At 41.7% G+C, this 13762-nt stretch overlaps 1 protein-coding gene across 5 annotated transcripts in view; it reads left to right on the top strand.

Annotated features, from left to right (window-relative positions):
- The window catches only part of FAM131B (family with sequence similarity 131 member B), a 143249-nt gene that overhangs the window by 47848 nt on the left and 81639 nt on the right, over positions 1–13762 (top strand). For 3 of the 5 annotated variants that reach the window (XR_013262802.1, XR_013262801.1, XM_077455100.1), the window contains exon 3: positions 7568–7630. The exons of the other annotated variants lie outside the window; for them this stretch is intronic. Coding sequence is in view for 1 of the 3 variants with exons in the window: in XM_077455100.1 (XP_077311226.1) it covers positions 7568–7630 (63 nt within the window). In the remaining 2 variants the exon portion in view is untranslated. The remainder of the gene's footprint in view (positions 1–7567; positions 7631–13762) is intronic. 5 annotated transcript variants of the gene reach the window in all.

Here is a 13762-nt window from a genome sequence, read left to right as displayed (position 1 = left end):
AGGGGTCTTAAGATTCCCGCACTGGCAAGTTTCTGCTGCCATGACATAAAAAAAGGGAAGTGTATGTGATTTTAGGGCCTCTGTTGTGAACTTTGAAGGCAGGTTTCTTTACAAAATCCATATATCTACAGAGGTGAATGAGAACTTGTTTTAATGTGCTTTTTCTTCTTGTGAGGAATATGAAAAACTTTAATATGCATAGTCTGGGTGCAGGTACATTCTGATTTAAAGTGGTTGTAACCTTAAAAAAAATGCTCCTGTCCCTTTAAGGCACATGATATAACCCAGTGCTTTTGCCATGTCAATTGTCCCTTTCTATGTTTTACAATACCTGCCTGTTCCTGTCTCCCCCTCTGTAAACTGACCACCTTTATCATGGCTGTGGATCTCTGATAGAGGGGTTTGTTTAAGTGCCTCCATAATCCAGCTCAATCCTCAGCTTGTCTGCATCTCCCTCTCCCCCTCCCTCACTCCTTGTCTCTTCTGTAGTCTGTGTGTTAGCCGAACTCCTCCAAAATTCTCCCCTCCCTTCTCCTCCCCACCCCTCTCCTCTCCTTCCCACCCATCCCCTCTCCTCCCCCCTCTCCACTCCTCCCCTCTCCTCCTCACCCCTCCCCTCCATCCCCTCTCCTCTCCACCCCTTTGCTCTCCTCCCCACCTGTCCCCTCTCCTCCTCACACACACACACTACTGAACAGGGACCTAAAACAGAAAGGATCAGAGTAATTATTATGTTTCTTTACTTTACAAGCACTGGAGCAGCTGCAGGCAATAGGATTACACGGGCAGAAGAGGAGAGAAGAGGGAAGGAGAGGGGATGGGTGGGGAGGAGAGGGTTCCTGCACTACTTTTGGGGATTTTGGGTGTGACTTGCATAGACATCTGTGACACATGGCTTCACGCTCTGATGTCTTCAAAGTTCCACTGGCAGGCGGCTTTGAAATTGTGCGATTTAAGATGAAGTCACACGATTTCAAAGCCGCATTCAATGTGAACAAGGGTGATCTTCTTTTGCGCAAATGACAACATTTCTCCGACAGGTTTGCTTTTTGGCAAAGCAAAAACCTCACAATTTACTACGAATTTTAAAGACTATAGTTCCGTAAAGTTACAATATATGGGCCACAGGGCAGATGAGATGGCGTGTATGTGATGATGTTTTGTTTGGAGTGGACTTTTCCTTTAAGCCATTAAACCATCTCCTTTTAGTTTTGGAAGGGGTGCTCTTTTTCGACTTGACCTTTACAACATTTGTTACAATAACAAGTTGACTATGAATTGTGCGGAGATTGTATTCTGCCAAACACAGAGCATTGCTGTCCTGTATCTTCTGCTCTCCTATTCCTGTAGATGATTGCTATTTCATAGCGGGGTGACAACCCTTCCTATAAATTTGTCTTGTGTGACACTCTCCAGGCCCTGAGTTTTACTACTTCAGCTTCAAGCCAATGGTGATTGTAGCCATATTAGTGCACTGGTGAAACCTTTGTCTATCTGTTCTGGTTGGACCAAGAAGATGGGACAGATGCAAGAATTTGAATATTCAACATCAGATAAATTAAACTATGCAGACCAATTTATGACAGTTGTATGTTTGTCCTCTACTTTAACCCCTTGAAAACCAGGCCTTTTGTTGCTTGCAAGTTAAAATCTGTATGTTTTTTGTATTTTTTTTCATTTATAAAATTAATTAGAACCCCCAAACATTATATATATATATATATATATATATATATATATATATATATATATATATCAGAGACCCTAGAGAATTAAATGGCAGTCATTGCAATTTTTTATTTCACAGCCACTTCCTAGTGGCTAACAGTCAGCTCCCCACTGCGCTTGTGCAAGTTGTGCTGCACTTTCTGAACGGCCTCCTGGGACCTATGGAGTAGGTCCTGCAAGGCAATGTCAATGTCAATGTCCTAATATGCTAGTATGCATTGCATACTAGCACGTTATAAGAAACTTACCTTAGAACAAAGCCCTCCGGCGCCACAATGTCAGCGATGAGACAGCTGACATCTTCCCCTCGTCTTCCTTCCGGGTTTGCGGCCTCTGGCTACATAAGTGGCCGGCGGCATGATGATGTTAGTCCCATGAATGCGTGTGGTAGCCGCCATTTCTGGCATGGACTCTAAAGGTCCGGCACTTTAAGCCGGACCTTCACAGCACAAGCGCCGATGAAGCCACCGGCAACATGCACTCTGAATATCTCCTAAACTCCTAAACTGTGCAAGTTTAGAAGATATTCACAGTACCTAAAAGTAAGTCTTAATTTTAAGTCTTACTTGATATAAGTGGTGTAATAGAGTTTAAAACCACTTTAATGCCAGCTGTACGTATATATACATCAGCCGACTCCACTGTTCCACTACAGTGATGGAGCTGTCACCTACAGTCCCTGGCCACCTTTTCAACCTGGAACCTCTGTGAAAAGCTCCTATTCATGTGACTGCTGTGACAGCCAACAAGCAGAAAATAAAGGTGCTCCCTGAAGCCATCCGATTCTAATATTTCAAACATTTCAAAACAGGCTTCAGCTTTTCCTCTGCCTAAACCAGTGATGGCGAACCTTGGCATCCCAGATGTTTTCCAACTACATATCCCATGATGCTGATGCACTCTTCAGTGTGGTTGAGCATCATGGGAAATGTAGTTCCAAAACATCTGGGGTGCCAAGGTTCGCCATCACTGGCCTAGACCATGCCCCTCCAATGCATTTCACCCACTACAGGGCTTAGTCGACTAAGCCTAGGAGTGGGTGAAACGTGTTAGAGCTGTGTGATCTGGGCGGAGGAAAAGCTGAAGCCTGTTTTGAAGTGCTTGAAGTTTTAGAATCAGCAGATTTGGTGAGCCCCTTTATCTTCTGCTTGTTGCCTATCCATTTTGGCAAGATTGCTGCCCCCGTTCACCACATCCTTGTTATTGTCTGTAGAGCAAAGTGGTGCTTACACGCTTTCCCTAAATGCACTGCTGTTTAGCAGAGGCATACAGGCGCCATTCTTCATGGTACCCCCACGCATCAGCAACCGCACATGCCAAAACGCATAGTGCCACAGCACCATTTATTTCAGCGGAAGATAGAAGCGCACACTGAAACTGTCCGATTCTAAGACTTAACATTTTTAAAAATAGGCTTCAGCTTTCCATCTGCCTAGACCAGGGGTCTCCAAACTTTCTACACAAAAGGCCAGTTTACTGTCCTTCAGACTTCAGGGGGGCGGTACTGTGGCCAGTGGGAGTAGAAATTGTCCTGCCATCAGTGGGAGTTAACAATGCATCTTCGTTACCAACGGAAAAAATAGTGCCCCATTGTTCATATCAGTGGGAGGAAGAGTGCTCCATCTTTGGTATCAGTGGGAGGAATAGTGCCCCATCATTGGTATCAGTGGGAGGAATAGTGCCCCATCATTGGTATCAGTGGGAGGAATAGTGCCCCGTTATTGGTATCAGCGGGAGGAATAGTGTCCCAACATTAGTATCTGTGGGAGGAATAGTGTCCCATTATTGGTATCAGTGGGAGGAATAGTGCCCTATTATTGATGTCAATAGGAGAAATAGGAATTATGCCCCATTGTTGGTGTCAGTGGGAGATTAGTGTATCATATCAGTGGGAAGAAAAGTGCCTCAAGGGCCAGATAAAGGCAAGCAAAGGGCCACGTTTGGAGACCACTGACCTAGACCATGCCCCTCCAATGTGTTTCACCCACTCCTGGACCCACTCAACCAGAAAAGAAAATTGCTTGATCCCCTCATCAATACAGTGTTAATGGGGATTCCCAGCTTGTGGAGCTATTGTGTTAGGGGTGCGCAGAGAGCCTCCCTTGCTGCTACTGCGTTGATTACAGTCAATGGAGTTGATTTACTAAAACTGGAGAGCGCACAATCTGTAGAAGCTGTGCATGGTAGCCAATCAGCTTGAGCTTCTAACTTCAGCTTGTTCAATTAAAGTGGTTGTAAACCCTTACAAACCACTTTGACCTACAGGTAAACCAAGATTAAGGCTTACCTGTAGGTCCAAGAAATATCTCCCAAACCTACACGGTTTAGGAGATATTTACAAAAGGACAGGCATCGCTGTCTACGGCGCATGCACCGTAGACAGCGGCATGCAGGTGCACTGAGCATTCCGCAGATCACGGCGATATGCCACTCGTGTCAGCTCCAGTGATACATGGCAGCGGTGAAGATAAAGGAGGAGGACCGCTTCGGGGGCTTCGTTCTCAGGTAAGTTATTGATAATGAGCTAGTATGCTATGCATACTAGCTCATTATGCCTTTGCCTTGCAGGTTGTATTTTTTTTTTTTTAAAGTGCCTTACTGTCTTTACTTCCTCTTTAAGCTTTGACAAAAAAACCTGGAAGCTGATTGGTTTCTATGCAGAGCTGCATCAGATTTTGCACTCTCCAGTTTTATGCCACGTACACACAATCGGAATTTTGGTTGGATAAAGCTCTGATGGTTTTCCCAATGGAATTCAGACGGGATTTCGCTCAAGCTGTCTTGCCTACACACGGTCACACCAAATTCGGACCGTCAAGAACGCGGTGACGTACAACACGTACGACGGGACTAGAAAAAGGAAGTTCAATAGCCAGTAGCCAATAGCTTCTATCTCGTAGTTAAATCTGAGCATGCGTGAGTTTTTGTGCATCGGAATTGCATACACGGATTTTCGGATATGAACTTTCTCCGACCGAAAAATTGAGATCATGCTCTCAATCTTTTGCTGTCTGAAATTTGGCCAGCAAAAGTCCGATGGAGCATACACACGATCACATTTTCAGACCAAAATCTCTAATCGGTCTTTTGCTGGCCGAATTTCCGATCGTGTGTATGGGGCATATGGCTCTACTCACACCAATGCGTTCTTTCATTATTTTTGCTTTTCGCAAAAATGCAGGTAATTTTTTTTAACATGGGTTCTTATGGGACACGTTTGCATCAATGCATTTTTGTGCCTCTGCGTTTTTGAGAGGGTTCAAAACTGCTTTTTTTTGTTCTTTTGGTTCAATAGATTTCAACGAACAAGCTGAAGAAAAGCATGTAGTGTGTTTTTACTGCAATTTTGCCTCAATTCGCGTTTTTAAATCTGGCCAACCACAAATTCCACCCCCCTTCAAAAAAAGCATAAAAAAAGCAAAACGCTAATTGTAAATCACAGCACAATCGAGGTATAAACATGGTAAAAAAATCTTGGAAAGCACAGCAAAAAGCACTTCAGGAACTATGAAAAGCAACATGCATAGATGTGAATTAAGCCTTAGTAAATCAACCCCAATACCAAGGACATTGGTTGTAGCTTTGGCAAACTTTCAGCAAGCTCTAACAGTCTTTTAAACACACTCTGGTAGATTAGAGGGCTGAGCTCTGCATATTCACACTGAATGCTTATTAGATTCCTGCCTAATTTAATGCTCTTCCAGCTAGCATTTGCAAGCTAAGATCCTGTATTAGCCTCGGTAAAGAAAAAAAAAGAAAGATATCTCAGCCATACTTTATATTCCAACGACTGCATGAAAACTAATGTGAAGATTTCTACGGCTAAACTTATCTTGAGAAAGCATATGGACTTTGTTTATATTTGGTTTTGTGTGAATTAAATGGGGTTTTCATGCTAAAAAAGGCTTTACTCGCAGATTGCCTCGTACTTTTTTTTAAAATCAAGATTTTCGGTTCTTTTTCTAGCAATGTTTGTGCATATTGGACAGCCGGTTAATTTTTCTTTTTGTTGTATCTGGGGCAGAGGGTACTGAACATCTGTGCTACAAGCAAGGCATTATCAAAGGAGCCTGATATTGTATACACATGGCTCAAAGGAACAGGAATCTATAGGAAGAGATACAGCAGAAGATACAGGACAGTATATAAAATAATATAAAATGGTATCATAGGAGCAAAATGATAAATAAAAATGGACAGTTCACTGGATGCTAATGACCTTTTGTTGCAAACTGCAGACGGAATAAGACTCTGATACAAACTGACGGCAGCTGACAGCAAAGTTATCAGGCTACATACATCTGGTAAATATATACAGTACATATAATATATATATATACATACTGCTGGGAAAAGGTCATCCAGCACCTACAGCAAAGATGCCAATCTGCCCAGCATTGTGACAGAATGAAGGTGCCCCCATCCTTACAGTAAACCATTGCGCCCAGGGAAGCTTCCCCTCCCTGCCCACCCCTTGTCTTGGCCCTGTAAATACATATATAAATACAGTATATATATATATATATATATATATATATATATATATATATAAAGCGTGCAGGGATGGATGGGGCTGTGTGTGAAAGAGTTTTGGTCTATCTGACCCAAATATAGCAAACATAGAAAAAACACCTAGTACCAAAGGTACGATGAAGAACCCCTTGGGGTCGTTAATAGACAGATCAAACTGAATGTATAAAAGTATAGATTTTTATTACAAAATATCAATAATAATATGTACAAACAATACATATCAAGCATAAAAGCCATATCTAATACACTGATTGATACAATTGTATAGATGAGTCACCATCCTGATTCAATCCAATGGCGATATTGATCACGATATGAATTAGCGCAATGGTTTCCATCTCCCTGGAATTCCCCGGCGACACAGCGCGCAGCCCTGCCCCCCCAACAGAGGGGCGGAACCGCGTCACATGTCATGACGCCACCGATGCGCAAATACGAAGGCCCAGAAGGGACCTGCTCTGTAAGGAAATGGATGTCTGAAACCGCGCCATCACCACAAAGTGGTAGGAGCGGGTAAGGACCCCGGCACGTCGGGAGTGAAGAAGTCACATCCAGGTCCATCACAGGATGGACAGGGGAACGCATGTCCGCAGACAATTAATGTGAATTGTTTGCCATGTAAGTAAACCAGTTTATGTTCCATATCACATGTTATGTTAATATGCTGCATGGTTTGCTATTTAGCTGATCAATCATGGATATTATGACTTTGTATTAATGTTGAATTTGTTTGCATACTTTCCTTTTCTTAGTAGAAATTCCATACCCATTTGAATCAATAACATAAAACCTCCGAAGAAGGACTTGTAGTCTGTAACATGTAAGGTGTTATATACACTGTGGGTCGATCGCCGCCAGTCCTTTGCATCAGGATGGTGACTCATCTATATAATTGTATCAATCAGGGTATTAGATACAACTTTTATGCTTGATATGCGTTGTTTGTACATGTATCTTATTGATATTTTGTAATAAAAATGTATAATTTTATACACTCAGTTTCATCTGTCTATCAACCACCCCAAGGTGTTCTTCACCGTACCTTTGGTACTAGGTGTTTTTTCTATGTTTATATATATATATATATATATATATATATATATATATATATATATATATATATATATTGCAAGTTATAAAATTCCCAATACCAAAGGTTACATATCATTGCCCATCAGGTGTGTAGATATATGCAACCCAGCAGCATGTGTGCATGCTCGAATGACATTGTTTGCAATGGCTAGTTGTGTTTCACAGCACACAGAATCAGGACGGTGTCACAGAGAGGCTTTTGTTGCTATTACAGGCCCAAAGCTTTTGTGGAGCAGTACTTTTCCTGCCAAAAAGTGCAACCAAAAGCAAAAAGCAGGTAAATGGTTATTCTGATAGCTTATCTATGACTAAAGTTTTTTTTCCTGGGGGGGGGGGGTTGAAGGTTCTCATTTATAGAGTTAAACATTTATTATCATTGAAGGTGGTTTACTGCAGAGAGGAGGGTTATGCATTGTGTGAGATCTTATCTGAAATCAGCAAGGCTGGGATTGGATGGTTGGTAAAATTGGCGGTGCCATAGATATTTATGGAACTTAATATGGATGGACCCCAAATAAGGAGTTCCTCAAGGTGATAGATTTCAGATAAGGATTTATAAATCATGTCATCAAGGTCAGACCATCCAGAAATTATGTTTGAACTTTTGGTAGAGGCTAAGCTGACAGTTTCCAATGTTTCTAAGGAGGTACAGAGAAGATGTCCCTCTGCTTGAGCTTCCAGGTCTGCCCTCCTGCTCTCCCCCTTACTCTGTGTAATTTATAATTTATTATTAATAATATTATTATTATTATTATTAATCCAGCATAAGGAGTGATGCACCAAAAAACTCCCAGGTGATCTGGGATAGAGTTGGGAATTGTGGTAGGGAAATCTCAATGCTGGAGTTACAAAGGCTGTCCAAGAAATGACGGTCATACATTGGCTCATATCTCGAGTAGACTGGTGTGTGGTGAGGAAAGCATCAGACATATTTATGAAATGTATGCATGTAAAACAATTGTGTTGCGCTACTCAACATAACACAAAACTAACTTTGAACAGTGCATAATAGAAATAAGAAAAAAATGTCCCCAAAGTAATAGTGCAAAAGTCCACAACGTGTGTAAATGAAAAATGTTCCACCAAAGGATCTTGAAATGGGCGCTACAGCAAACCAGGAACCTCCACCAGATGGTCAAAAATGTAGGCTTACCAAATACATATGACCGTCTAATGATAGAGAAGCCATAATTAGCATATGGTGCAGGAATCCACATCAGCCACGTCTCCCCTGTCTCCCCCCTTCCTTCTCAGGGTCATATACTGGTTCAACCACACATATACAGTGCCTTGAAAAAGTATTCATATCCCTTGAAATGTCGCAGTCACAATAAAAATCTCTGATCGCCGCCATTACTAGTAAAAAAAAAATATTAATAAAAATGCTATAAAACTATCCCCTATTTTCTAAATGCTATAACTTTTGCGCAAACCAATCAATAATCGCTAATTGTGATTTTATTTACCAAAAATATGTAGAAGAATAAGTATTGGCCTAAACTGAGGAAAAAAATGTTTTTTATATATTTTTGGGGGATATTTAGTATAGCAAAAAGTAAAAGATATTGCATTTTTTTGAAAATTGTTGCTCTATTTTTGTTTATAGCGCAAAAAATAAAAACCGCAGAGGTGATCAAAAACCACCAAAAGAAAGCTCTATTTGTGGGGAAAAAAAGGACAACAATTTTGTTTGGGACCCACGTTGCACGACCGCTCAATTGTCAGTTAAAGTGACGCAGTGCCGAATCGCAAAAAAGGGCTTGGTCCTTGGGCTGCAAATTCGTCCGGGGCTTAAGTGGTTAAACTTCTCCACAACTTTATTCCTGACTTGTCTGGTGTGTTTCTTTGCCTTCAGGGTGCTCTTTGTATGCTAAGGTCCTCTAACAATCCTCTGAGGGCTTCACCGAACAGCTGTATTTATACTGAAATTAAATTACACACAGGTGGACCCTATTTACTGATTAGGTGACTTCTGAAGGCAATTGGTTCCACTAGGTTTTAGTTAAGGGTATCAGAGTAAAGGGGGCTGAATACAAATACACGCCACACTTTTCAGATATTTATTAGTAAAAATAAATGTTGAAAATCATTTATCATTTTCCTTCCACTTCACAATTATGTGCCACTTTGTGTTGGTCTATGACATAAAATCACAATAAAATACATTTACATTTTTGGTTGTAACATTGGCTGTAAAATTTCAAAAGGTTTGAATACTTTTTCAAGGCACTGTAGATCTTCCCTTCTATTTACCAGCCACAGGCATCACAAGATGGTTGCGCATTAAATTTTTTTTCCAGCAAGCTCATAGAAGAACTTCCAGGTCAGTTGCACGATGATATCAGCATATAGCTTTGACCTACGCGTTGCGTCATGGGATATCTTCCTGGTCATTTATGAAATGCCCAGAAATAAGATTATTGGAAGTAACATTCAAAATATCCAACATATTTAAATTATTAAACAGTAATGATTATTTAATTATTAGAATCAGCAAGTAACATTCAAAATATCCAACGTATTTAAATTATTAAATAGTAACGATTATTTAATTATTAGAATCAGCAGTAATAGTCGCAGTAGTAGTAGTATTTGTATTATTGTAATAATAATAAAGATAATAAGAATTATTATTATTATTTCAGCAGAAGGAGTGGGAACAACGACTAAAACTCTCAGGTGTACTGGAACAAAATTTGAGATATGGCAGGGAAATCTCAATATTGAAATCCCAAAGACAGGAAACAGGCAATTGTGGGTGGAATGAGTTTGTAAGCTGTAAATCATTGAACAACCCCCTTTGTAAGCCATTGGATTCTATGCAGTCTATATGTCCTAAACCAAGGGCAGTTCCTGAAAAGTTGATGAAATGCGAATACGAAACTTGTGTGCTGAACGTAGAAGTTTTGTATTGCCATTGGGTTCCAACAGGAATCCAAAAATTTAGAAATGTAGAAGATTTGTCTCTGCCTTGGGGTGTTTTGTCTTCTTTATGAAGGTTCTGATAAGATATTGCATGGTCTTTGACACCAAAGGATCTTTATATTTTCTTAAATAAGACCTAGAATGTAATCTTTTCCAATCTTCTGACACCTCCTGCCCATCCTGTCCACACATACTAATACCACTGTGCTAAATTCCAGCCATGTCAATTTTTGTATAGTTACATTGGTCCAGCTTGCACCAATGAAAGCACGTTGTGAAAGTATGTGCCTAGCCAGTGGAATCCCCATGGAAGCTGGAAATCATTTTAGCAGACGTCACCTTGCACAGGATCCAGAAGACAGTTGAGATCACTAGAGTAGTAGTTTCCAGCTTCCACAGGGATCACACAGGTATGGCACACGCATACATACATTGGTCCAAGTTGGATCGATATAGCTATTTAAAAATAGTCATACCTGGAATTCAGATTTAAGCATCTTTCCTGACGAAGCCCTTCTATTACCTATCTGCAGTGTTGGCCATATGACCAAATACTGCGACGTTGGTCATTGATTTTAGATGATTAGAGGCAGAGGTATGATAGCAGATCCAGTGGTGGGGTCACTAATGGACCCTGTGCAAAATCAAGTACTGGCCAAGTAAAATACACACTACTCTGTATACTGTAGATGAAGAACTAGATCCCAGAACCCATCTTACAAACATTTAGTATAAATGGGCCCCTAAGTCTCAGAGGACCCTTGACGGACTGCACAAATGGTATGTCCGTCTGTCCATCCCAGAGCAGATATTACATTTAAGCTAAGATCACATAACCAGTTCCATGGGATTTGGTCATGTGATTGTCACCAGAAAGGACCATAAAAACATATTTTGCCCTCTACTAACTGGCTTATGCCAATTAGGATGGTGGGTGTCATTATAGCATGGCACCATTTAAAAACAGTTCTGAACAATCCCAACCCACTCAGGATAATTTTGGTGGTATTGGGTACTGATCTTCACATCTATGGTTACCCAGTCACTGTGTGCTGACCAGTTTGGTGACACAAGTAGGCATGTTTGCAACAGGATGTTATATTAAAAGAAAATGTCTCATTAGATATAGGTGCACACCTGGTTGACCTCTCTAACTCCTTGCTGTACTTTGTTTGGACAACTGCACAGTTCTACTTATCATTGACTTATTGAGTTTTACTAGTATTATTTTATCTCGTTTTATTCGTATTTTTATTATTCAGGATGTACTGTATATAGTGCTAACAGTATAGCATATTTGTTACTAATCCTTGTGTTCATTCTGTGTTTATCACCGTTTACTGTATTGATAGATAACATGTTTCCTGGACTGCTATTGTTTTTCTAGTTATTGGAGTTTGTGTTTGTATTTAGTGATGGCCGAACGGTTCGCCCGGCGGTCGTTTCGCGGCGAATTTCCGACTTTCGCCGTCCGCGGGTTCGAACGCCTTTTTCCGTCGTTCGCCCCGGCGGACTTACGTGTTTAATGTATACAAGAACTTTAACCTTTCGTGACACGTTTATCATGTGTTACAGGACAACCAATTGAGACATGACAGCTCATGGACACTTGGACATTCCCCCTAACCTATAAATACACCCGATCCGGTGGCCATTTTACATTCTTTCTTCTGTCACTGTAGGGAAAGGATCCTGTGTGGAGTAGGGACAGAGAAAACGCTAGCTATTTGGTACACAAAAGTTCTTTTCAGGACTGGTATAGGTGTTAGGTCAGCAGCCTGAGTTTCTTTTGTCAGTTTAGATAAAGGGACAGAGCGCTGTATGCTGCTATTTTAGGGACAGCTCAGCCAGATTAGTCTTTCTTCATCATCATCATCATCATCATCATTAGCTGTTACTATCAGGTCCACAAAAGAGCTGTTCCAGCTAATCGTTCCAGCCTACTCTTTTTTGCCAATTTGTATAGGGACAGGCAGGAAGCAGTGTGTCAGGCAGTGAGGATAATTTTAAAGACTTGCTGTTACTATTAGTTCCACAAAGGTTCTTTTCAGGACTGGTATCAGTGGTACGGTAATAGGCTTGTACACGTATAATATTCTTTCTTCCAAATATAGAAAGAATATTATACTTGACTGCTGCCCTTCTGCTGCAGTCTGCTAATCATTCACAACTCACTTGTTCCACAAAGCTCTTTATCAGGACTGGTAACTTGGTCTGTCTAGGGTGCTACGGTACATAGGCTTGGGTGCGGTACAGTCTGCTGTTCTGTAAGGACCGCTATCGGTCCACAATACATAGGGTTGCCGTGCACTACTGCTGACCGCTGCCCTATACTGCAGCAGTCCTTCATTGGTATAGGGACTGACGTACAGTCTGCTAATCACTAACACACAACCTGCTTGGTCCACAAAAGTTCTTATAAGGACTGGTAACTTGGTATAGGGTGCTACGGTACATAGGCCTGAGTGCGTTACAGTCTGCTGTTCTGTAAGGACCGCTATCGGTCCACAATACATAGGGTTGCCGTGCACTACTGCTGACCGCTGCCCTATACTGCAGCAGTCCTTCAGCGGTATAGGGACTGACGCACAGTCTGCTAAACACTAACACACAACCTGCTTGGTCCACAAAAGTTTTTATAAGGACTGGTAACTTGGTATAGGGTGCTACGGTACATAGGCCTGAGTGCAGTACAGTCTGCTGTTCTGTAAGGACCGCTATCGGTCCACAATACATAGGGTTGCCGTGCACTACTGCTGACCGCTGCCCTATACTGCAGCAGTCCTTCATTGGTATAGGGACTGACGTACAGTCTGCTAATCACTAACACACAACCTGCTTGGTCCACAAAAGTTCTTATAAGGACTGGTAACTTGGTATAGGGTGCTACGGTACATAGGCCTGAGTGCGTTACAGTCTGCTGTTCTGTAAGGACCGCTATCGGTCCACAATACATAGGGTTGACGTGCACCACTGCTGACCGCTGCCCTATACTGCAGCAGTCCTTCAGCGGTATAGGGACTGACGTACAGTCTGCTAAACACTAATACACAACCTGCTTGGTCCACAAAAGTTCTTATAAGGACTGGTAACTTGGTATAGGGTGCTACGGTACATAGGCTTGAGTGCGGTACAGTCTGCTGTTCTGTAAGGACCGCTATCGGTCCACAATAGATAGGGTTGACGTGCACCACTGCTGACCGCTGCCCTATACTGCAGCAGTCCTTCAGCGGTATAGGGACTGACGCACAGTCTGCTAAACACTAACACACAACCTGCTTGGTCCACAAAAGTTTTTATAAGGACTGGTAACTTGGTATAGGGTGCTACGGTACATAGGCCTGAGTGCGTTACAGTCTGCTGTTCTGTAAGGACCGCTATCGGTCCACAATACATAGGGTTGCCGTGCACTACTGCTGACCGCTGCCCTATACTGCAGCAGTCCTTCATTGGTATAGGGACTGACGTACAGTCTGCTAATCAC

The sequence above is a fragment of the Lithobates pipiens genome, unplaced genomic scaffold, assembly GCF_037356315.1.
Source record: "Lithobates pipiens isolate NorthernLeopardFrog02 unplaced genomic scaffold, aLitPip1_a1.2 Scaffold_25, whole genome shotgun sequence".
Taxonomy (NCBI): Eukaryota; Metazoa; Chordata; class Amphibia; order Anura; family Ranidae; genus Lithobates; species Lithobates pipiens.
Note: the sequence above shows the minus strand (reverse complement) of the source record. Positions and strands in the feature narration are given on the sequence as shown.